General features: G+C 38.5%; 1 protein-coding gene across 44 annotated transcripts in view; it reads left to right on the top strand.

Moving 5' to 3' along the window:
• CLASP2 (cytoplasmic linker associated protein 2) overlaps positions 1–26018 on the top strand; it is a 205172-nt gene that overhangs the window by 12448 nt on the left and 166706 nt on the right. For all 44 annotated transcript variants that reach the window (XM_084987576.1, XM_084987570.1, XM_084987575.1 and 41 more), the window contains exons 3-6: positions 9040–9143; positions 11163–11254; positions 12443–12518; positions 14782–14879. In XM_084987576.1, coding sequence (XP_084843702.1) covers positions 9040–9143; positions 11163–11254; positions 12443–12518; positions 14782–14879 — 370 coding nt within the window. The remainder of the gene's footprint in view (positions 1–9039; positions 9144–11162; positions 11255–12442; positions 12519–14781; positions 14880–26018) is intronic.

Here is a 26018-nt window from a genome sequence, read left to right as displayed (position 1 = left end):
GCATAAATTTGTTAAAAAACAGTGTAACTATATAAATATGTCCTCACAATTTGTTCCATCTCATTGATTCTTCAGTATAGGCATTACACCATTCTAGGTGATGTGATAAACAAGACATTATAGACGTTACATTGTACCATGGAGAGAAATGGTTATTAATACTACAGTTGTAGAACTGTATTATTTAATTGTACAGTTGCAGTATTTAATTAAATTATCATAAATTCTTTGATGGAGAGGAAATCAGAATCAGATGTAAGAAGACTTCATCATTCCAAGAATGATGTCAAATGACCCCCTTCATGGTGGATTATGCACTTATTTACTATGAGATATATTTCTTCTCCAGAGATTCCTTGTTTGTGTATCAATTGTATATTTTTGGTTTGCAGTTATTCTGAAGTTTTGATATGAGTTTATATGTATATGAGATTGTTTTAAGTTGTTGTTCTCTTAATTACAAGTTCATCTCCAGTGTCCTGCATTTGTACCCACCTCTTCTCATGATTTCTGATTTTGGTGGTATAATTGTGCATGGATGATTTCGTATCTTTACTGTATATATATCTTTACTGGTGAGCCTTGTCATTTGTGGCATTTTTGTTTCCTATTGCTGTCTTTTCTGCCTAGAGAAGTTCCTTTAGTATTTGTTGTAAGGCTGGTTTAATGTTGCTGAATTCTCTCAGCTTTTGCTTATCTGTGAAGGTTTTGATTTCTCCTTCAAATCTGAATGAGAGCCCTGCTGGGTAGAGTAATCTTGGTTGGAGGTTTTTTCCTTTCATCATGTTAAGTAAGTATATCATGCCACTCCCTTCTGACCTGCAGAGTTTCTGCTGAAAAATCTGCCAATAACCTTATTGGGATTCCCTTGTATGTTATTTGTTTCTTTTCCCTAGCTGCTTTCAGTATTTTCTCTTTGTCTTTAATTTTGGTCAGTTTGATTAATGTGTGCCTCAGGTGTATTCCTCCTTGGGTTTATTTTATATGGTACTCATTGTGCTTCCTGGATTTGAGTGAGGAAGTTTTTGGCTATTATCTCTTTCCCACGTTGAGGAAGTTTTTGACTATTATCTCTTGGAATATTTTTCCTGTCCCCTTCTCTCTCTCTTCTCCTTCTGGCACCCCTATAATATGGATGTTGGTGTGTTTCACGTTGTCCCAGAGTTCTCTGAGACTCTCTTCATTTGTTTTCAATCTTTTTTCTCTTTTCTGTTCTGCATCCGTAATTCCCACTCATCTGTCCTCCACCTCGCATATTCGTTCTTCTGCCTCCTATATTCTGCTGTTAGCTGCTTCTAGTGAATTTGTTATTTCAGTTATTGTATTTTGCATCTCTTCTTGTTTAAGTTTTGTATTTTGTATCTCTTTGGTCAGTGTTTCCTGTAAGTTTTCCATCTTTGCCTCCAGTTTATTTCCAATATGTTGTATCATCTTCAGCATCAACAGTCTAAAGTCTTTTTCCTGGAGGCTAAGAATCTCCTCATCGCTTAGGTGATTTTCTGGGGTTTTTCCTTTCTCCCTCATCTGAGTTATAGTTCTCTGTCTTTCCATTTTTGTAGGTTTTTGGTGTGGTGACCTTTTTACAGATAATAGAGTTGTAGCCTCTCTTACTTCTGGTGTCTGCCCCTCTTGTGGCTGAAGTCGGTATGGGGGGCTTACTGTAGGCTTCCTGATGGGAGAGGCTGATGCCTGCCCACTGGTAGGTGGAGCTGATTCTAATCCCTCTGGTGGGTGGGGCTTAGTCTCTGGATGGGATTAGAGGCAGCTGTGTGCCTGAGAGGTCTTTAGGTAGCCTGTTTACTGAGGGGTGGTGCTGTGATCCCACCTGGATTGTCATTTGCCCTGGGGCTTCTCAGCGCTGACTGACAGGTGGGGCCAGATTTCCCCAAAATGGCCACCTCCAGAGAAAGACAGCTGCTGAATATTCCTGAGAGCTTTGCCTTCAATGTCCCTCCCTCACAACAAGCTACATTCACCCCTGTTTTCCCAGGATGTCCTCCAAGAACTGCAGTCAGGTTTGACCTTGCTCTGCCCTGGGACCCAGTGCACGTGGAAGTCCGTGTGCGCCTTTTAAGAATGGGGTCTCCACTTCCCCCAGTCCTGTGGAGCTCCTGTGCACAAGCCCCACTGGCCTTCAATGCCAGATGCTCCAGGGGCTCTTTCTCCCAGTGCCAGATCCTTGCATGTGAGGGTTTGATGTGGGGCTCAGAACTCTCACTCCTGTAGGTGAGTCTCTTTGACCAGTTAGTTTTCAGTCTGTGGAGCTTCCCACCAGGAGGTATGGGGTTGTTTATATCGTGAAATCGCCCCTCCTACCTCTTGATGTGGCCTCCTCTTTTTCTTCTGGAGTAGGGTATCTTTTTTAAGGTTTCCAGTCCATTTGGGTGGAGATTGCTCAGTCTCTAGTTGTGAATTTTGTTGTTTTTAGGAGAGAAGTTGAGCTCCATTCCTTCTATTCTGCCATCTTAATCCTGTCTCTCAATATTTTTTTATAAAGTACAGTAGAAATAAATTATAGCAAAATGAAATTGAAAAGAAAAACAAGGCTCAATTTTTAATTGTTAGATTCAACAAATGTAAAATAACTGGTCAGATTGTTTTCAAATCTTATTTTAGAAGAACTCACAATTTCTTTACCAGAAGTAGTTTGTAGACTACTTTGACAGCACTTAAAGTGAGATGCAGTCCAGAACGATATCCGATATCCTGGTGTAATGCTCTTTGTATAGTATTTTGGATTGCAAAGTTTACTTTGATTTATTTGCTAAACCTAAATGACCTTGGCGTGCCTTTTGGAGTGCTTCACTAATTGGATTTGGTCCTATTATATAGAAATACATTTAAGGGTGGAATTCCCATTGTGGCTTAGCAGGTTATGAACTGACTAGTGTCCATGAGGATGTCAATCCTTGGCCTGCTTAGTGGATTAAGAATCTGCTTTGCCGGAAGCTGCAGTGAAGGTCTCGGATGCAGCAGCTTGCCGTCTGGGTTGCTGTGGCTTGGTGTAGCTGGCAGGCCTGGACCCAATTCAGCCCCTAGCCTGGGAACTTCTATATGCTGTGAGTACAGCTCTAAAAATACCAAAAAAAGAAAATAAATATATTTAAGAGTCTCCTTAGATGTTTGTGATCTTCTTTCCAGGATTAAATTAATGCCTCATAATACAGCATCACAACTTATTTTCACATTCTTTGGTCAGCTTTTTCTTCATGTTCAGTATGCCACCAAATTCTACCAGTTTCTTTTTCTCATTGTTCAACTATCCTTTCAGCAGAAGCATCTTAGTGACTTTCCCTATCTTTATTATTTCTTTTTTAGTCAGTACCTGGTTCCATTTCAGTCTTTGTATGAATATCTTCTGGAAAGATAATTTTTACTGTGAGTCTCCTGCTTAAAATCCTATGATAGATGTTAAATACTGTATTCTGTAAAAATGTGTTACTTGATTATGTATTTTCGAATCAGTGTTTAGGAAGTTTTACACAAAAATCCATATTTGTGGCTTGACTTGAAAAATTGGCCAAGTGGCAGCCCTTATCTTACATTCCCACATGTGAATATTGGCAGAAGCTGTGTCGTAGCTTCCTTTATGTCTGGCCTATGAGCTTTCCAATTCATAAGTTCCTCTTCTCTTCATAACTGAAAATTTTGGTTATAATACACAGAGGGTGGAGTACTGCAGTTCTTAGGCCTGGTTCATTTTTGGCATTTCTGGTACCTCCCTGACATTTGTGTTTGTAACCCCTGCCCTGTAGTAGCTTTCTATTATTAGTTGTTAAAGAACAATATCATAGACTTGGGAGTAACTAGGTATTTGTGTCTCACGTTTTTTTTCAGACACAGGAGGGCCAGATGGGGCTTGGTGTACGTACTGACTTCTGTTGAGGCAGTGCAAGTATTAGGACCAGAACTCTAGTTTACTACCTCCTAGGACTGTCTTGCTTTCAAAACTTACTTCTTTTTTGCTGTCCTTAGTGTTGCAGTCATCTCAGCATGTATGACTCTTCTCCATGTCAGCAGCCTTATTAATTTGTGATCTTCATAACTTTGTGATACTCTCACTCTTGCTAATCAGAAACTTGCTTACCCTGCCTTGACTTGTTTATGCCTCTGCTGTGTTGTTACTTCTTTTTGAAATCTCTCTTCTCCAATGTCCTTCCTTTCTCTAAATGATTTACTTCAGATTTCAGTATCTGGGAGCTTTTCAGATTAATTTCACCTACTCTGAATTTTTCTTTACATCATGATTCTTATATCCTTAGATACTTTTTTTGTTTTTTTTTTTTTTTTTGCTATTTCTTGGGCCACTCCCACAGCATATGGAGGTTCCCAGGCTAGGGGTCCAATCGGAGCTGTAGCCACCGGCCTACGCCAGAGCCACAGCAACGTGGGATCCAAGCCGCCTCTGCAACCTACATCACAGCTCACAGCAATGCCGGATCCTTAACCCACTGAGCAAGGCCAGGGACCGAACCCGCAACCTCATGGTTCCCAGTCGGATTCGTTAACCACTGCGCCACGACGGGAACTCCTATATCCTTAGATACTTAATAAATTATATTAAATTGGTTTGTTTTGGTTGGTGTATTTTGCATGTGTTTCCCATGTATCTACATATTCTCATATGTATAATTTTTTTTGGTCTTTTTAGGGCCACACCCACAGTATATGGAAGTTCCTAGGCTAAGGTTGAATCAGAGCTGCAGCTGCCAGCCTACACCACAGCCACAGCAACGTGGGATCAAAGCCATGTCTGCGACATACACCACAATTCATGTCAACACCAGATCCTTAATCCACTGAGCAAGGCCAGAGATTGAATCTGCAACCTCATGGATACTAGTCAGGTTCATTACTGTTGAGCCACAACGAGAACTCCCAAATTTTTTATCTTTTAATTTCCTACTCTTTCTGGTTATCCCTGTGTATTTACTGTTAGTATTGTTTTCACTGGGGACCCTAAGTGTTCATTTTGAACTTATTACTTGAGAGTCACTGTGATATAATAGGAAAATTTCATCATAGTTTTGCTACCTTTTATTGAATGCCCACTTTTTACCCATTTACTGGGTTTTTCTACTTTACAAATATGAAAGCTAATTATTTCTGATTTGTATGATAGCTCTTTGCACAGGTAACTTATATCTGTGTGCTCTTAAAGAGATATAGTGCTCAACTAAGAGACCCTGGGTTAGCTTTCTTATTTTACTGTCTTAGACCTTAGCTAAACCATTTTAGGAGCCCTTTGGATAATGTAACTTTAGGTATATGTAACTTGAGGTAAGTGATACTATTTTCTTTCTTTCTTTTTTGTTTTTTGGATTTTTTTTTTTTTTTTTTTTTTTTTGCTTTTTAGGGCCACATCTGCGGCATATGGAGGTTCCCAAGCTAGGGGTCAAATCAGAGCTACAGCTGCTGGCCTATGCCACAGCCACAACAATGCCAGATCTGAGCCATGTCTGTGGCCTACACCACAGCTCATGGCAACGCCGGATCCTTAACCCACTGAGCAAGGCCAGGGATCGAACCCTCAACCTCTTCGTTTCTGCTGTGCCATGAGGGGAACTCCTGAGTGATACTGTTTTCTTTTGCTATTCTTAGGTTAGTAACTGTCATTACAGATATTTTTTATTTTTTTAAATTATAAGTGAAGTTTTGGGAAAATTTAGATTCATGTTTATTTTTATATATTTATTTTTAAAAATTGTCCCATTTATTTCCCAAGCACCTGACCCACTCTTCCCCACTGTGAAATTTTTTTTTTTTTTTTTTTTTTTTTGGCTGTACTGTGGCACGTGGAAATTTCTGGGCTGGGGATCGAACCCGTGCTGCAGTTGCAGCCTGTGCCACAACTGTGGCAACACCAGATCCTTAATCCACTGAGCCACATAGGAACTTCTCATATTCAGTTTTAGACAAAATACCAAAAAGAGTATGGGCTCCATTAATGTAAATCTTCTATCTGTGTGTGTGTGTGTGTGTGTGTGTGTGTGTTTAGGGCTGCACCTGCAACATATGGAGGTTCCCAGGCTAGGGGTTGAATTGGAGCTTTAGCCACTGGCCTACACCACAACCACAGCAATGCTGGATCTGAGCTGTGTCTGCAACCTACACCATAGCTCATGACAACACTGAATCCTTAACTGAGCAAGACCAGCGATCGAACCTGCATCCTCATGGATACTAGTCAGGTTTGTTAACCGCTGAGCCACGATGGGAACTCCTAATGTAATTCTTTAATATAAAATATTAAAATTTTTTTGGTGATGACTTGAACTGTGGAAGCATTAAATGTTCAAACCAAGAAAAGACAATTTACATGTAAATTGCAAATCACCAACCCTTATCTTATGATAACAGAATTCAGTACAATTCTGAACAGATAGTGTTAATCCAAAATGGTATTGTAGAAAGGGAATTAGAACAGTCAGGATACTGGTCATCAGCTTTATGTCTTGTAAAATGGTCTGCATGTTGTACAATGCCAAGAGAATAAAATATGCAGACAGCTGCACTTCAGACTTTTTCCATGTTTCACTCAAAATTCTAGTCTATGATAGTTATACTTATTTGCTTAACAAGTTCTTTTTGTGAATTTACAGAATGAAAAGCTCTGTTTTGGATTCCCGGTAGTCACCTGGGATTCCCAGTGATTACCTGTTGCTTGTTCATCATGTTGAATGATAATTCTGTGGTATTATATACAGATTTTTAAGGAAGAGTGCTAACACTACTGAATGCTTATTATGGGCTTGGCACAGGAGCTTTTTACCAGTTTTATTTATTTGCTCACTAACGTGAGGTATAGACCTGGATCCCTCCTTATTTTACAGACAAGGAAACTTTGAAGTTTTAGCAGTTTACTACCGTGCGTAATTAGTAACTGGTAGAGCTAGAAATAAACCTTGTTCTATTTGACTCCAAGAGTGTATATGTTTGAAAGGGATTCTAGTGCAAAAAATTTATGAATTTTTTTGTTTATTAGCTGTAAATCTAGGTTTATGTATAGTATCAGGTTTTTTGTGTTTATAAATTTTAGTTTTTAAATTAAAACGAGAGCCTCTTTCGGCCAAAATTTTAATTTTATTTTTGGAGTTAAACTCCATCTCTCAAGAATGAAATGTCCTTTTTTCCCCATTATCATGTGGCGGTTAATACACACACATACACCCAAAACACCTCAGTTACCAATAAATGGAAGTACTTAAGACTGCAGCTTAACGTGAGATTACCTAAATCATGGTTTCACTGCTTGCTATTTGTGTGATCTTGGGCAAGACATTTAATCTTTTTGGGCTGTCTCTATCCAGTAGGCATACTCTATTTCATAAGATTGTTATGAGGATTAAATGAGATAATTAAGTGCTTAGCACATAATAGTATCTAACATTTATTAAGTGTCTCTGCCTCTGCCTCTCAGAAGCTATCAGAACCAGAGTTCCACAGTAGCCAATCCTATAGGTATAGGTGAATTTCTCTAGTATTAACAATACGCTAAGCAAAATAGGAAATATTTCTATTGTTTCAATTGATAGATACTTCAGTTGCCTCTTGATTAGGCTTATGATTTTTATGGCAAGAACTTTGTTTTCTTACATAATCTTTTCCTTGATCAAGCTTAGATTTTTGAATAATCTTTCCATTTTGTATAGTTGGCTTCTCACTGTCGTCTTTCTTCTTTCCTTAAATGTTGTTGATCATTATTACATCAGTCTTGTTATATTGTAGACATTGTTACATTGTAGAATACATTTGCATCTTATTACATACACATTTAATTATATGTGTCTGTAAATAAAATAGAGAAAAATCCCTTTCTTGATCTCATTTTTTCCTCCTTCCCTTATTTAAAGTAGGCCTCAGCTTCTCCTGCCTCAGGGAAAGGAAGGTTGTAGCTGTAATATCAAAGGAAAAACAAAAGAATTTAATTTCTTCGCTTTTGAACTTGCAGGATGATGACAGCTATGTGGGGGTAGTAGGTGACACATTGAGTGCTTATCCAGTGTCCTTTGCTCTCTGAGCTGTTTACATGTATTTTAATTTTCATTTGTCTTCTGTGTGCTGCTGCTAACATTTATGCATTGAGGAAGTAAAGACAAAAAGATTAAATAGTGTGGTCACTATTTACATTTACATTTAGTAAAACCACATTAAGTAAATGGTGGAAATATAAGGGATTACAAAAAGATAATTTTGTTATGAGATATTTTTGCCCTATGAGCTGACCTTGGAACCCATGCCCTCCAAATTCTACCCACTGCCATCCCCTTTACCCTACCCCCCAATGGTTGTGATTTCTTTGTGGTGCCTTGTTTTAAGTACAGAAATCTGTTTCATGAAAACTCTAAGAATGGACTCTAGCCTGCCTTTCCTGCCTCCTTTCAAGGAGTAGTGCCAAAATCTTGGAAATAGTAGAGAAAGACCTCAATCACATGAACCTAGTCTTTTGTTTTTGTCAGTTGAGTAATGTGTTGTACATATAAAAGAATAGACATCAAACAACTTGAAGAATAATTATAAAACCAACACCTGCCTATGTCCAGGTCAAAAAACTAGAACTTGTGTATTCTCTCTACATTTCCTGATGACGCCTCCCACCCTCTACCAGAGGTAACTACTGTCATAATCACTCCCTTGCTAGTCTGCAGAACTTAACCATCTATATGTATCTCTAAATAGAGTAATATTGTTTTAACTGTTTTTTGAACATATTATTATTATCACTGGATGTTGGTTTTGTTTGTTTGTTCTGTTTTGTTTTTTGCCACACTGTCATATGGAAGTTCCCAGGCCAGGGATGGAACCCTGTACCTCTACAGGTAACACAGCAACACAGCAGTGACAACACCAGATCCTTAACCTGCTAAATCACAAGAGGAACTTCTCAGTGTTTTTTGACTCATGAATAAAGAATTTAAAACAATTTGCTTATTACCTCATAACTTTTCATTTATGGAAATAATTGGTGTTTGTAATTTTGTAAAATATGTTTTATGATGGAGATGAATTATATTTATTCTTTCCTCTTCTTTTCTCTAGTTATTGTAGCTTTAATAGACAGATTGGGAGATGCCAAAGACAAGGTTCGAGATAAAACTCAGGCTCTGATACTGAAGTTAATGGATCAAGTAGCACCACCTATGGTAGGCCTACATTTTAAAATTTGAATTTTGCTATTAATGATGATGTAACAGTAAAATAGATGGTAATCACAGCAAGTCAGTAAAACACCAGGGATGTGAAAGCTGAAATTTTAAACAGTGAATTGTTGCTGATGCTTTAAAGAAGTTGAAATTTAAGATAAAATGTCAGTGTTTAACTTTTTGATTTTTTTTGCTTTGCTTTTTCTTATTTTCTATTCTTTAATGATTTTTCAAAAAGCTAACCATAGATTTAAGTGACTTGACAATGTACTTTTTATATTATTTGCTACGATTTTGTGGTTTTTGTTACCTGCAAATTATACAGTGTTCAGTGAGAAGGCTTGAGAACTACTGAATATTATATGAATTTCTGCAACCCTTACAGAGACAGGAAGAAAATTTTTTATTTTAACAGGTGGTTGCTAATTATATAAGGCATATGTTATATGACAGTGATGTATGTTTTACGAATACAGGAGAAAAAATTGCCCTTACAGAGGTATTTTGAAAGAGGAGTAAAAATAAATTGACATGTAAACAGAGATTTAAAGAGTAGCTCATGTTAAATGGGGGGAAAATCAGAATTTACAGTATATGCAATGATATTATGTGTTATTTAAAATACAGCTTAAAAATATTACATATGTTTTATAAAATATCCAAAGAATATTGAATTGTAAAAATAAACTGTTTCCCAGATATTTTATACTGTAGAGTACAGAGGGGTGTGTGTGTGTGTGTGTCCTGATTTTTATAATACAATGGGTATCATTTGACACTGACTTAGCAGCTCAAATTCTAATTTTTTTTTGCTTTTTAGGGCCACACCTGTGGCAAATGGAAGTTCCCAGGCTAGGGGTCGAATTGGAGCTGCAGCAGCTGGCCTACACCACAGCCACAGCAATGCCACATCTGAGCTGCGTCTGTGATCTACACCACAGCTCACAGCAACACCAAATCCTTAACCCACTGAGCGAGGCCAGGTACTGAACCAGCGTCCTCATGGATATTAGATATGTTTCCACTGAGCCATGACAGAAACTCCCTTGATGTGCTGTTGTTACAGTGAGTGCTATAAAGGGCATCCTTATACAAACGTCATTGGACATAAATATAACTCTGTAACAGATTACAAGGGACAGTGTGGCTGAGAAGGTTATTCACATTTAAGATTTTGGTGGTTTTCTTTTGGGGGGGGGTAAGCTTCAAAGTTACCTTCCAGAAAGTTTGGCAGAGAAAAATGTGTTATTAGTAGAACTGAATATAGATTCCATGAAGGGTTTTGGGGTGTGTGTGTGTGTGTGTGTGTGTGCGCGCGCGTGCGTTTCTGTTTGTATGTACACATGAATTTAGTAAGTGGTAAGGGTGGTGTTTCTAAATGTGGAGAAGGATTGATTGGGACAATTGGCTATATATTTGGAAAAAGTAAAAGCGGAAGGCCTTTTTATACAAACCCATATAATTGTTTTAGATTGTTTGTATAGGTTTATCTCCACTTTTCCCCCCCAAAAAGAACAAAAAGATTATGGTGGAGTAACAATAGAATGATTTGCTCAAATATGTTTCTGTACTTATATCCAGTGTTAAAAGGAAAAATGCCTGAATTATAAAATGTTGAAAAAGCCTGTTCCATGTGACAGTCTTTACTAGTTGCTAGGCAACATTGGACCTTTCAAATGCTTACAGTACTACTGGGCTTATAATGGTAGCATTGTTATTGAAGGTTTGTAAAGGCTTAGAGTAAATTATGTGTCCTTGGAAATTTTAAGGTTTGTAGGTGTTGGACATGGTTTTTCTGAGAAAAATTGAAATCTAAGATGAAAGATATAAAAACTAAAAATGTGATTAGGATATTTAAAAATAGGTGAGAGCAGCATCAGTGTAAATTTGGCTTAGAAAAACTTGTAGAGAAGTGAATAGTTACCAATAAGGTCGGTAGTAAGATTGAGAATAGATAAAAGGTTGTAACATGAGTAATTTAATTTTTTTATTATACATGTTTACTTTTCTTTCAAATAGTACATTTGGGAACAGTTGGCTTCTGGTTTTAAGCACAAGAATTCTCAATCTCGAGAAGGCGTGTGTCTCTGTCTTATCGAAACATTAAATGTGTAAGTTTTATGATTACTGGAATATGTTTCTCGTTTTTCTAAAAAAATACGTTTCACAAAGCTCAAGGAAAGCTATGTAAATAAAATTTAAATAGTTATTAGTTAATCTCTGGCATGAGTTTTTTTTTTTATTTTATTTTATGTCTTAATTTTTTGTGTGTTATCTTTATTGTTAATTTAAAATTATTAGTCGATGATAAGAAAAGCTTCTCTTTTTCTCTTTAGCATGTTAATAGTTGCCACCCAAAATAGATGGTCATATAGCAAATATGCTGATGTAACGTAGGATCTGCTTCTGTCCTGGACCCAGTTTGGAATTTTTTTCAACTCAGTGGTATTGTAGCTATTGTAGTCATTTTCCCTCGCCCCCTTTTGCCAGTTAGCACTGGGCTTTCTAGAGCATGGCAGATGGTTACCAAAATCATAGACTGAACAGGAGCCCCCCAGGTAATCAGACAGTAGAGCTGCGATAGTGTGCAAAGGTCTGACAGCATAGATGCCACAGAGCTCAGAACTCTAGGGGAGAAATTGTGAACTAGGGCTTATGTTCTCTTTCTAGATGATTTTTTTCAAGTTCTCTGTAACAAGAAAGGTAGTATATAGTAGCTTTCAACTTCTTCTATGCTGTTACTTCCTTTTCTCTAACTGTACCTTCACTTTATTTTCTTTTACTCCTCTATGGTCCTTTCTGCCATCTAGAACTTGTAAGTGCATTCAATTTGCACAGCTTTTGCGGTTTTTGGCTCTCTTGTCATTTGCTTTCAACCCATGACCTCATCAAAATATTAATAAACATAAATAAAAATCTTTTAATTTTCTTATTTTATTGAAATACAAATTCATTTGAGACCTAGGGTCTAAAGAAAATTACTTTTAATGCAAAAGCTCAAATTTTCTTGAGTTATTGATAGGTTACTAGGTTTCAGAATGCCATTGGTTGAACATTTTGCTCTATTGGCTCATGTGTTGACAGTTTTCATATCAGTCATGATTATTCACGTTTGAGTATCTCACATTGTTTGGAATAGTTTTTGCTTGTGTCTCCTGTCCTTCATGTTTTAATGATGTGTGTCCATGCTCTCTACCATATTTGTCTTATTGAGACAGACAAGAAGAATGTATACAAATATTTTGTTTACTGTTTTATTAAAAGCAAATTCTCTCAATTTTTTTTCAAATTATATTTAGTTTTGGGGCTCAGCCACTAGTCCTCAGCAAGTTGGTACCACATTTGTGTATCCTCTTTGGAGATTACAACAGTCAGGTAAAACTTTATTTATATTCAAGCATTGCCTAATTTTTTGGCCTCACCTTTTCTAGCACTCTTAATCCATTTTTAAAAAGACAGAGAGGGTGGAGGGGGGTGATAAAATCAATATTTCACTTTAGGAGTTCCCGTTGTGGTGCAGTGGAAATGAATCCAACTAGTATCCATGAGGATGAAGGTTCGATCCCTGGCATCACTCAGTGAGTTGGGGATTCGCTGTGGTGTATGTCACAGATGAGGCTTGGATCCCATGTTGCTGTGGCATAGGCCAGCAGCTCCAGCTCCAATTCGACCCCTAGCCTGGGAACTTCCATATGCCATGGGTGCTGCCCTAAAAAAAGTAAAAAATTTCACTTCATTTTTTAAAAAAAATCCACCAAAATTAGTTTTTAAGAATATGTTATATTCACAAACGTTGCTTAAGTTTGTTAGTTGTTTGGTTAGGATTAGAAATAGATGTAAATTAAAGGGTAGTTCTTGAATTTGAAAGATTGGGTAACAAAGATCCTGGATTCCCTTCTATAGTCCTCCTATAAGGTCACATTGTCAGCTTCCTTTTCATTCCTGTGTAACAACAACTTTCATAACCCTGTTGTGGTATATGGCCTGTTAGAAATTTCTTTATTTGACTTGAAAATCCTGGTATAGGCATCAATACCGGGATGTGTCTGGATCTTGTCCCTCCTGGTGGAGTTGAATCTTGGCTGTGACCCTTTTGGCACAGCTTAGGCATTTGGAATTACCCTGGATAAGGTTTCCCCTGCTTTTAGACCCCAGATCTGCATCTAGAGGTTCTACTAGAGAGTTCTACTCTTTCTTTATCTGTCTTTTGACAGTGAGCTATTCAATGGAACTAAAAGCTGTCTTCCAAATTCCTCTGTTTAGGCCACATTTATTTTTTTCTTTTAATCACGGTAAAATATTCACAATACTGAGTTTACCATTTCACCTGTTTTTAAGTGTACTGTTCATTGGTAGTAAGTACGCATTGTTATATGCCCCCACTAACATCCATCTCCAGAACTTTTTCATCTACCCAAGTTAAGCAATAACACTTCATTCGCCACAATCCTTCAGCTCCTGACAGCCACATTTTACTTTTTCTCCCTATCAATTTGACTTACTCATAAAAATACAGTATTTGTTGTTTTGTGTTTGGCATATTTCACATAGCATAATGTCTTCAAGGTTCATCCATGTTGAACATGTGTCAGAATTTCTTTCTTTCTTTTCTTGTTTAAGGCTGAATAATACTACATTGTATGTATACCACATCTTGTTTATCCGTTCACCCTTAGATGGACATTTGTTCCCACCTTTTAGTTATTGTGTATAATGATGCCATGAACATTGGTGTGTATTATCTGTTTGAGTTCAGGCTACTTTTTTTTTTTTTGTCTTTTCTAGGGCCACTCCTGCGGCATATGGAGGTTCCCAGGCTAGAGGTCCAATCGGAGCTGTAGCCACCGGCCTACACCAGAGCCACAGCAACGCAGGATCCAAGCCACATCCGCAACCTACACCACAGCTCATGGCAACGCCGGATTGATGGCCCACTGAGCAAGGCCAGGGATCGAACCTACCACCTCATGGTTCTTAGTCAGATTCGTTAACCACTGTTCCACGACGGGAACTCCCAGGCTACATTTTTTTTTTTTTTTTTTAAGGGCTGAACTTGTGGCATATGGAAGTTCCAGTCTGTGGGTTGAATCAGAGATGCAACTGCGGGCCTGTGCCACAGCCACAGAAATGCCAGATCTGAGCTGCAGCTGTGACCTGCGCTGCAACTTACAGCAGCACTGTATCCTTAATCCGCTGAGCAAGGCCAGGGATTGAATATGCTGTGTCCTTGTGGATACTAGTTGGGTTCTTAACCTGCTGAGCCACACTGGGAACTCCCCAGGTCACATTTTTGAAAGGCAGTTTTATCCAAGGGAAATATATAAACTGTGACAATGATTTGTAGTCATACAGTTGTTATTAGTTTTTTGTATAATCTTATTACAAATAGATTTTTTAAAAGCTGCTTTTATTTACATGTTTTTTAGATTTCTACAAAACTTTTACAAGATTTCTCTAGAGATTTCTTGGCAGGTCCTCTTGGTTTTTGTTAGTGACCTGCCATACTCTTCCAGGGGTTTAAAGGCATTAAAACAATTGGAACTTCTAGTTGGTCTGCAGATGTAATGTTATCTTGAGGTGAAGTATTTTATTGTATCCTGTGTACGTTTTTATTTTTAAGTTTCAAATTATTTGGCAGGTTAGAGATGCTGCAACCTTGGCTATAGTGGAGATATATAGACATGTGGGAGATAAAGTGAGAATGGACCTTTATAAGAAAGGAATTCCTCCTGCTAGGTAAGTCCTGCTAACTTTATTTTTTTGCCACTCGTTTTAAAAGTTATAATTTCATGTGTTTGTTTAAAATAGGTTCAATATTCTGGAATGTTTTAGTATTCTAAAGATATTAAAGGATATTTAGTTTATTACTGTTTAAAAATTTTCTAATATCCTATAATTTTTGATACTGTTTCATTATATACTTATATATTATTTATGTATTATTTAATACATAATTAATTACCATCTTCAGTATCTTTTGATACCAGGTAGTTACAGTCATTATTTAGAAGATACTTGATGAGCAAGGATTTAATGAAAATATTAATCCATTCATTAAGTAATTTTTTTTTTTGCATAAAAAGCAAAGAAATAGACCCACAAAGGAAAAAATGATCAGTTACTACCCTTACAACCTAGTCAAATGAAAAGAAGACCAATAATACCTGAGTAGAGTAGCAATCAGTGATGATCCTGCTGATAAGCTTTTAGTGTATCAGAGCATTTTTTTTTTAAGGATGCTTTTTTTTTTTAGTACTTATTTAGTACTTTAATTTTTATTAAAGATATTATTGTAATTAAATTTTCTTTTTGTAATGTATTTTTAGTCTTCATTTTAAGGGGGTTTACCTAAAAATTTTTCTTCTAACTTTTTATTATGGAAGATTTCAAATATATACTAAAGTAGATGGGATACTATAATAAACCTTTGAGTACTGATTATGCAGCTTCGGTAATTAACTTGTGGCCAGTTTTGTATGTTACACCCTCACTTACTTACTCTTATCCCCCTTTTTTTTTTTTTTTTTAATTTGCTTTTTAGGGCCACATTGTACCACATGGATGTTCCCAGGCTAGAGGTCAAATGGCCTAAGCCACAGCCACAGAAACACGGGATCCCGGCTGTGTCTGCAACCTATACCACAGCTCACGGCAATGCTGGATCCCTGACCACTGAGCAAGGCCAGGGATTGAACCCGAATCCTCATAAGATTCATTTCTGCTGTGCCACAATGGGAACTCCCTGTCCTATATTTTTAAACAAATCCAAATCATAGCATTTCATCTATAATAATTCAATGTATCTTTTTTTTAATTTTTAAAATTGAAGTATACAGCAGAGTGATGCCATTATATATGTGTGTATATATATATTCTTTTTCAGGCTCTTTTTCATTATAGCTTATTACAAGTTATTGAATATAGTTCCCTGTGCTATAAAGTAGATCTTTGTTGTTCAATATATTTCTAAAGGGGAAAAAAATTTTTTTTTTCAATCCCAACTGCAATACAATCATCACACCTTAAATTTTCTTGCAAATAATTCTGTAATATCAAATCCAGCTAGGGTTCAAACTTTCATAGATATGATAATGTTTTATAAATGTCATAAGTATGTATGGTTTTGGGGGCATGAAGGAGAAAAAAAATAGCTTTCTTGCTTTGCCAGGCAAAGGAGGCCACAGCAGACTGTCCTCTTTGGGAGAAAATAGAGGTAGTTTTATAGTTTGGGAGTGGGAAATAGGGCCACAGACAAAGATCAGGGTAGATGCAAGCTTGTATTCATCTTTAAGGCTGGGGTTTCAGGGCCCCGGGACTGGTTCTGGTGGTTCTGCTTTCTGGAATGAAGAATGCTTCATCAGGTAGTTAACATCTTTCATTTGTTGGGGGTTTTAGTTCTCAATATGTATAGATTTTCTATCATTTCCCCTTTCAATTAAGTCCTTCAATAGAAAGCATTGATAATCAAAATATCTGTCCCTTAATGTCGGGGTGATTTAGCTTCTTGCCCTGGGTATAGCTCATGTCCCTTGGTGCTAGCCCTCCTTTACATTTGCCTGGGTAATCCACATTGGGGGAAAACTGATCAGGTCAGTATGTATATATTTTTAGAAGTTTGTTTGGGAGTTCCCATTGTGGTGCAGTGGTTAACAAATCCGACTAGGAACCATGAGGTTGCGGGTTTGGTCCCTGCCCTTGCTCAGTGGGTTAAGGATATGGCGTTGCTGTGAGCTGTGGTGTAGGTCGCAGACGAGTCTCAGATCCCGAGTTGCTGTGGCCCTGGCGTAGGCAGGCGGCTACAGCTCCAATTAGACCCCTAGCCTGGGAAGCTCCATATGCCACTGGAAGCAGCCCTAAAAAAGCCGGGGGAAAAAAAAAAAAGTTTGTTTGAATCACTAGATAAAGTCTAACAATTAGTTGATATTTATTACAAGTCTTTTTGATTTTTTTTTTTTTTTTTTGGTCTTTTTGTCTTTTCTAGTGCTGAACCCGCAGCATATGGAGGTTCCCAGGCTAGGGGTCTAATTGGAGCTGTAGCCTCCGGCCTACGCCAGAACCACAGCAACTCGGGATGCGAGCCGCATCTGCGACCTATAACACAGCTCACAACGCCAGATCCTTAACCCACTGAGCGAGGCCAGGGATCAAATCCGCAACCTCATGGTTCCTAGTCGGATTCGTTAACCACTGAGCCATGATGGGAACTCCTCTTTTTAAATTTTTATGTATCCCTAATACTTTTTTTTTAATTTGTTGAATAATCTGAGTAGTTTATCTTGAAAGGTTTCCCATATTCTGGCTATTACTAATTCTTTTCCTGTGGTGTGGCTTAATGTGTTCTTCTGTCTTTATATCCTATAAATCAGTAGTTGGATCTAGAGGCTTGATCAGATTTTCGGTAGGGGATTGCAGGAGGAGCAAGACTACTTCAGAGGTGGTGGTGCAGTCTGTTATCATAAGTCTCATCAGATCTGGCTGCTTCTCTTACCATGTAGATTATTTCCATGACGATTATTTGTAGGTAATAAGGTCATCTTAAAAACTGCATTTCATCGAGAGTTCCTGTCATTGCTCAGCAGTAACAAACCGGACCAGTATCCATGAGGACTCAGGTTCAGTACCTTGCCTTGCTTGGTGGGTTAAGGATCTATTGTTGCTGTGAGCTGTGGTGTAGGTCGCAGTCACGGCTCAGATCTGGCATTGCTGTGGCCATGGCATAGACTGGCAGCTGCAGCTCCAGTTCATCCCCTAGCCTGGAAACTTCCATATGCTGTGGGCACAGCCCTAAAAGAAGAAAGAAAAAAAAAATCGTGCTTTATTTATTAATTCGCTTTCTACTTCTAGGGTTAACAAGGATTTTATTTGAGTAAATTATGCATCATATTATGTGCATGAAAGAAATGGTGTTAACATAAGTATTTTGTGTGAGTGTGTATGTATATATGTATGTATATATTTATGTTACGTTATCTATATTTAAATGTATATTGAGATTGTTTTATTAAAGTTTAAAATTTTTTATCATTTTTAACATCAGTTACAGAATAGTGTGTGTGTGTGTGTATATATATATATATAAAAGGAAATGGAGTTCCTGTTGTGGTGCAGTGATAACAAACCTAACTAGTAACCATGTGGACGCTGGTTGGATCCCTGGATTCGTTTAGTGGGTTAAAGATCTGGTGTTGCTGTGAACTGTGGTGTGGGTCACAGATGAGGCTCCAGTCTGGCGTTGCTGTGGCATAAGCCAGCATCTGTAGCTCCGATTGAACCCCTGGCCTGGGAACTTCCATATGCTTCAGGTGTGGTTCCAAAAAGACAAAAAAAAAAAAGAATAGTGCATAAATCACTAGTATGCAGCACTGTAGATTATCACAAAGTGAATACATACAACCATGTATCGACCATACAGGTGAAATAGTAGAACAGTATAACATTCCAGAAACCTCCCAAATCTACCTTCCTAAAGTATATGGAAGTTCCCAGGCTAGAGGTTGAATTGGAGCTGCAGCTGTCAGCTTACACAGGCGCAATGCAGGATCCAAGCCATGTTTGCAACCTACACCACAGCTCACAGCAACGCCAGATCCCTGACCTGACCTCCCTAAGCAAGGTCCGGGATTGAGCCCATGTCTTCATGAATACTAGTCAGATTCATTTCTCCTGAGTCCTAACGGGAACTCCCCTCCTCCTTCCTCCTTACCTCAGCATATGGAAGTTCCTGGGCCAGGGATTGAATCCTAGCCACAGCTGTGACCCATGCTGAAGCTGGGCAAGACTGGATCCTTTAGCACACTATGCTGGGCCAGGGATTGAACCTATGCCTCTGTAGTAACCCACACTGCTATAGTCAGATTCTAAATCCACTGTACCACAGCAGGATCTTTTCTTAATCCTTGCCTTTTCTCTCCTTCCCAAAATGAATCAAAATCCTGACTTCTATTACCAGACCTTAGTTTTGCCTGTGTTTGAATTTTATGTAAATGGAGTCATATAATATGCACTTAGGTGTCTTGCGTCTTTCTTTTAACATTGTCTTTTTAAGATTCATTTTTATTGTTGGATCCAGCTCTAGTTGTTCACTTTCATTACCTTATAGTTTCCCTTTGTGTGAGCAGGCCATATTTTATGAATCCGTACTATCAGTGAACTTTTGAGTTGTTTCTTATTTGTAGCTTTTATGAGTAATCCTGTTAGAAACACTCTTATCCATGTCTTCTGCTATACTTATGTATTTGTTTGCTTGGAATTTTTTTTTAAACTTTTTTGAAGTATAGCTGCTTTACAAAGTTGTGTTAATCTTGGGATGTATTTGAGTGAATCTTCTGGGCTGTAAGTTACATTCACCTGCTAGTTGATATTCACAGTTTTCAGCGTAGTTTTACCATTAATACTCTCAAACTGTTCACAGCTCCCATTATTCTACATTTTTGCTGATATTTTGCATTATTCTAATTTTTAAAATTTTATGTTTCTGGTTCATGTGTGGTCATTATGATTATAATTTGCATTTTTCAGATTACTAATAAAGAAGAGCACCATTTCATGTATCTGTTAGCTGTTTGGATATGTTCTGTTGAAGTGTCTTTTCAGATTTCTCATCCATTTTAAAAAATCGAATGGTCTGTCATTTAAAAAAATGATTAATAGGACTTTTTAAAACATATTCTGGATACAAGCCCATTTTCACTGTCCATATGTTTTAGATATCTTATCCCAGCCTATTACTTGACTTTTTACTTTCTTTCTTTTTTTTTTTTTTTTTACAGTAGGTATAAAAGTTTATTTATTTAAATTCTCCTAAAATATAAAAAACCGGATGGTTTCCTGAATTACAGCTTTTGGCAGTAATAAAGGTCATAACAAAGAACAATAAGCCCCAACTTTCTGTAGCAGCTTTTATTTTCCCCTAAAAAGAGAGTCCGTTTTCCTACAGAGACATTCATTTAGATGAGACATACATCAGGTTTTTTCTAAAGAGCCAAAGCTCACATAATTCCCATAACTGAACATGTGAATTACAACAAGAAGAATGCATTAACTTAAACAATCCAGGTCTTTTCAAATCCTGAAGAGTCCCTGGTTTCTGTGACGGGGGAGAATTTGACTAGAACATCCTTGAATGAAAATCTGGGCAAATATGCTCTAAGTCTTCATCTTCTGGTCTGTAATTCTTTAACATATTGTAAGACTGCTTATTCAAATCAAATTATGTGATAACAAGACGTGAGCGTGTTCTATAAAAGTTTGCTTTAGAAAATCCTTAAATAAACTTAATTTGCTAACTTTCTATTTATTATCTATATATTTCTTTGTTTCACCTGTCTCCTTTTCTTTCCACAAATTCCCAAGGACAGTCCCTAAAAAAAGTAGTAGTCCTATTGTTTGGTTGGAGGTGAATTTATCCCAACAATCTTCAGGTCTGTGGATGTCCAGATTGTAAATCCAAGGCTAATTGAGGCCAGTACGTAATTCTTTTCTTTTTTTTTTTTTTTTTTTTTTTTTTTTTTTTGTCTTTTGTCTTTTTGTTGTTGTTGTTGTTGTTATTGTTGCTATTTCTTGGGCCGCTCCCGCGGCATATGGAGGTTCCCAGGCTAGGGGTCCAATCGGAGCTGTAGCCACCGGCCTACACCAGAGCCACAGCAACACAGGATCCGAGCCGCGTCTGCAACCTACACCACAGCTCACGGCAACGCCGGATCGTTAACCCACTGAGCAAGGGCAGGGATCGAACCCGCAACCTCATGGTTCCTAGTCGGATTCGTTAACCACTGCGCCACGACGGGAACTCCCGTAATTCTTTTCATTAGCAGGTAGGTGATGACAAGAAGTAGGGATGATGCTTCAAGAGCTATGCTATAGTGATTCACATAGAGAAGAACACCCAATGCCAAGGTCAGCTGTGCTCCAAGAAAAACAAGATTGAAGAGTTGAAATGTCTCCAGCAGCTATTGGGCGACTTGCTGTTCTTTTAACCTTCTTATAGTAGTCCTGGTCCCACATGTCCATTAATAATACAGCCTGTTCCACGCATAAGAACAGTTCTAGGAGTTCCCGTTATGGCTCAGTGGTTAACGAATCCGACTAGGAACCGTGAGGTTGAGGGTTCGATCCCTGGCCTTGCTCATTGGGTTAACAATCCGGCGTTGCCGTGAGCTGTGGTGTAGGTCACAGACGCGGCTTGGATCTGGCATTGCTGTGACTCTGGTGTAGGCCAGTGGCTACAGCTCCAATTCAACCCCTAGCCTGGGAACCTCCATATGCCGCGGGAGCAGCCCTCATAAAAAGGCAGGAAGACAAAGAAAGAACAGCTCCAGTGCCAAAGAGGGATATATATGTACCAATCTGGAAAACAACCTGGTTCAGCTGCCAAACCAGTGCTCTAGGTACATGGCAGATATAGCAACCAGATTCCTGTGGGCATGAGGCACAGGTAGAACTGCAGAGGGTGGGGCGCCAAGTTCATGACCTCTGATGACAGACTCAGCCATTAGCTCGTGTTGCCCGCATAGGGCTGAGGGCCACCAGTCCCATGCATGGAGGCACCGGCCACACATGCCCAGGCCCAGGAGCAGCCACGTGAACCCTACAGCCACGCCTGCATCCCAGCCCGCAGGGCCCAGGTGAGCCCTGCACCACTGGCGCCTAGCCTGGCACTTGGGAGAGCCTTTTTACTTTTTTGATATTGTCTTGATATATATATATATATATATAGATATATATATATATATATATTTTTTTTTTTTTTTTTGGGCCTCACCGGCAGCATATGGAAGTTCCCAGGCTAGGGGTCGAATCAGAACTGTAGCCGTCAGCATACACCACAGAAACAGCAATGGAGGATCCGAGCTGCGTCTGTGACCTACACCACAGCTCAGGGCAAAGCCAGATCTTTAACCCAGTGAGTGAGGCCAGGGATCAAACCAGCAACCTCTTGGTTACTAGTTGGATTGGTTTCAATGTGCATATTTTCTTAATTATAATGTAGTTCTTAGTCATTTCTTTCATGATTGGACATTTCTGTGCCCAGTTGAAGACCCTAATGTCGTGGAGACATTCTCTGAAATTTTATTCACATTTTGATTTATTGACCTCATGAGGATTTTTGGTAAATGGTGTAAGATAAGTGTTCGGTTACATTTTTTTTTTTTTCACATGGATCTCCATTTGACTCAGAACCACTTGTTGTAAACACCTTTTTTCAGTTTTTGCCTTTGTTATAAATCGTCCACATATATTGCTTAACAATTTTTTGTATTTGTGCTCAAAGTAAGATTGGCCTATAATTCTCCTTTTTCCTTAAGTTATGTTTTGTAAGTAATTTTAGTTATTAGAGGCAATCCCAATTTGATTTTTTTTCTCTCATCAGAATCAGCTCGTAGAGGTTTTATCATATGTGGATAGTTTATGCTTTACTATTTTTTCTGAAATAAGCCAGTGATTTATAATCTTGTCCATTTTTATTATGGTTTTTCCCTCCTCTGAACAACTAGCCGCTTGGCAGATGAGGGCTCTGAGGTCCAGAGTAGTAGCAGCTGGTTGGTGAGAAGCTGAAGGCTTCCTGACCCCCAGTCCATAGTTCTTTCTTCTGTGCTGTGCTTGTGCCTCTCTACAATGCTTCCCTCCATGACGTAGGAAATAGGAAGGACTCTGAGTGGGTACATGGTATGGTGAGCTTTGCTTTTTCAAGGGTGCAGTAATTTCTTTTTTTTTTTTTTTTTTTTGTCTTTTTGTTGTTGTTGTTGTTGCTATTTCTTGGGCCGCTCCCGCGGCATATGGAGGTTCCCAGGCTAGGGGTCGAATCGGAGCTGTAGCCACCGGCCTACGCCAGAGCCACAGCAACTCGGGATCCGAGCCGCGTCTGCAACCTACACCACAGCTCGCGGCAACGCCGGATCGTTAACCCACTGAGCAAGGGGAGGGACCGAACCCGCAACCTCATGGTTCCTAGTCGGATTCATTAACCACTGCCCCACGACGGGAACTCCAGTAATTTCTATTCTTTTACAATTTGGCCTCACTATTTTATAGATTGTATTATGAATTTTCAGAATACTGGGTATATTTATATTGAAGAGTTTTAAAACTTCTTTAAGGTAAAATAGAATGAATTTTGGTGTACCCATTTCTTCAGATGATTGTTCCACTGTTTCCTTGTTTCTATCAACATTTTTTTTTTCTTTTTAGGGCTACACCCATGGCATATGGGGGTTCCCAGGCTAGGGGTCAAATCAGAGCTGTAGCTTCTGGCCTATGCCCCAGCCACAGCAATGCCAGATCTGAGCCACGTCTGCAACCTACACCACAACTCACAGCAACGCCGGATCCTTAACCCACTAAGTGAGGCCAGAGATCAAACCCATAGGCTCATAGTTCCTAGTCAGATTGGTCTCTGCTGCACCATGACAGGAACTCCCTTTCTACCAATGTCTGTTCTCAAGTGACTTTTATACTAAATAGTCTTTGAAATCTGTATATATAAACTATATATAGTTTATGAAAACTATAAAACATATAGACTATATATATATTAATATCTATATATTAATCAGAGTGGTCCTATTCTTTTTTTTTTAATTTTTTTTTGCTTTTTAGGGACGTAGTTATGGCACATGGAGGCTCCCAGGCTAGGGGTCAAATTGGAGCTACAGCTGCCAGCCTACACCACAGCCACAGCAACGCAGGATCTGACCTACACCTTCAGCGCACACCACAGCTCACAGCAATGTCAGGTCCTTAACCCACTGAGCAAGGCCAGGGATGGAACCCCCAACCTCATGGTTCCTAGTCAGATTCATTTCCACTACACCATAACGGGAACTCCAAAAACTGTATGTATATAAACTATATATAGTTTATGAAAACTATAAAATATAGAAACTGTATAAATATGTTTATATATATTAATCAGAGTGGTCCTATTCTAACTTTAGTTTTCAGAAAGAATATTTCTGCCTCTCAAATGCTGCCCTCTTTGTGGTTTCCAAATTTCTCGTTGGATACAGTTTAAAGTTCTGTTTCACCTACCCTCATGTTTATATAGAAAACATTCTTCTTTGGAGTTCCCATAGTGGCTCAGTGGTTAACAAATCTGACTAGGAACCATGAGATTGTGGGTTTGATCCCTGGCCTTGCTCAATGGGTTAAGGATCCAGTGTTGCTGTGAGCTATGGTGTAGGTCACAGATGCGGCTCAGATCCCACGTTGCTGTGGCTCTGGCATAGGCCAGTGGCTCCAGCTCCAATTAGACCCCTAGCCTGGGAACCTCCATATGCTGCAGGAGTGGCCCTAGAAAAGGCAAAAAGACAAAAAAAACCCACATTCTTCTTTGTTAAACAACCAAACTTAAGTATAATTCATAAATCCATTGAATCAAATCAGTTAAAGCTAATAATATACAAAAAATTTTTTCTTTGTCCGCTATTTTTTAAAAAGATAAAGCTCTGGCAGTATGGTACCATCATAACACTGGACATTATAGCTCACCGGAAAAGAAACTCTTAGATTAAATTTATGGTCCATTGATTTTCATCAAAAGTACCAACAGCACTCAGCACTCAGTGGGGAAAGAATTAGTCTTTTCAGAGTTCCTGTCATGGCTCAGTGGTAATGAACCCAACCAGTATCCATGAGGATGCAGGTTTGATCCCTGGCCTTGCTCATTGGGTTAAGAATCGAGCATTGCCATGAGCTGTGGTGTAGGTCACAGCTGAGATTTGGCATTACTGTGGCTGTGGTATAGGCCGGCAGCTACAGCTCCGATTCAACCCCTAGCCTGGGAACTTCCATACGCTGAAGGTGCGGCCTTAAAAAGACAAAAAAAAAAAAAAGGGTGTTTTCAATCAGTGGTGCTTGTAGATTTCCACATGTAATGGAATAAAATTGAACTTCTTTCTCATTCCACATCCCAAAATTAACTCAAAATGGATCATAGAACTACATGCAAAATGATAAAACTTGTAGAAAGTGCTAGGCAATGGTTCCTTCTATATAATACCAAAAGGATAAGCAACCAAAGGGAAAAAAATAGATAAATTTTCATTCATCAAAATTAAAAATTGCGTTTTTTTCAAGGTACACCATCAGTAAATCAGAAAGACCCACATAATGGGAAAAATATTGCAAATCATACATCTGTTAAAAGATTGATGTCCTGAGGATATAAAGAAAGTATAAAAAACTGTTACAACTCAACAGTGAAAGGATGGATAATCCAGTATAAAAAAACATACAAAGGACTTGAATAGACATTCAAGGAAAATACACAAGTTGCCAGTGAGCACGTGAGAAAAGATACTCCTCATCATTAGCCATCAGACAAATACAAGTTAAAACTGTAATGAGATACTACTTCACATCTACTAGGATGGCTAAAACCAAATGACTGACAATAATATGTGTTGATAAGGATGTAGGACAGTTAGAACTTTGATGCATAGCTGATGGGAATGTAAAGTGGTGTAGCAACTTTGGAAAACAGTTTGCAGTTCCTCAAAATGTTAACCGTAAGAGTTCCCGCCATGGCACAGTGGGTTAAGAGTCTGACTACAGCAGCTCAAGTCACTGGTGGTGGGCATTTGATCCCCAGCCTGGCGCAGTGGGTTAAAGGATCTGGTGTTGCTACAGCTGTGGTGTAGGTCACAGCTGTGGCTCAGATTCCGTTCCTTCCCTTAAACTTCCATATACCATGGGTGTGGCCCATTAAAAAAAAAATGTTAAACATAGAGTTACCATATGACCCAGCAGTTCTACCCTTAGTTATATACCTAAGAAATGAAAACATATATCCATGCAAAAGCCTATCTGTACACAGGTGTTCATAAGAGCACTGTGAATATACATAGTAACTAAAAAAAATCAAAATACCTCACCTCC

This window comes from Sus scrofa, chromosome 13, assembly GCF_054392235.1.
Source record: "Sus scrofa isolate SSC_HxYL_T2T_F1_AM1 chromosome 13, Sscrofa_HxYL_maternal_Yorkshire_Landrace_v2.0, whole genome shotgun sequence".
In the NCBI taxonomy this organism is placed as follows: domain Eukaryota; kingdom Metazoa; phylum Chordata; class Mammalia; order Artiodactyla; family Suidae; genus Sus; species Sus scrofa.
This window is presented reverse-complemented; position numbering and strand designations above follow the sequence as displayed.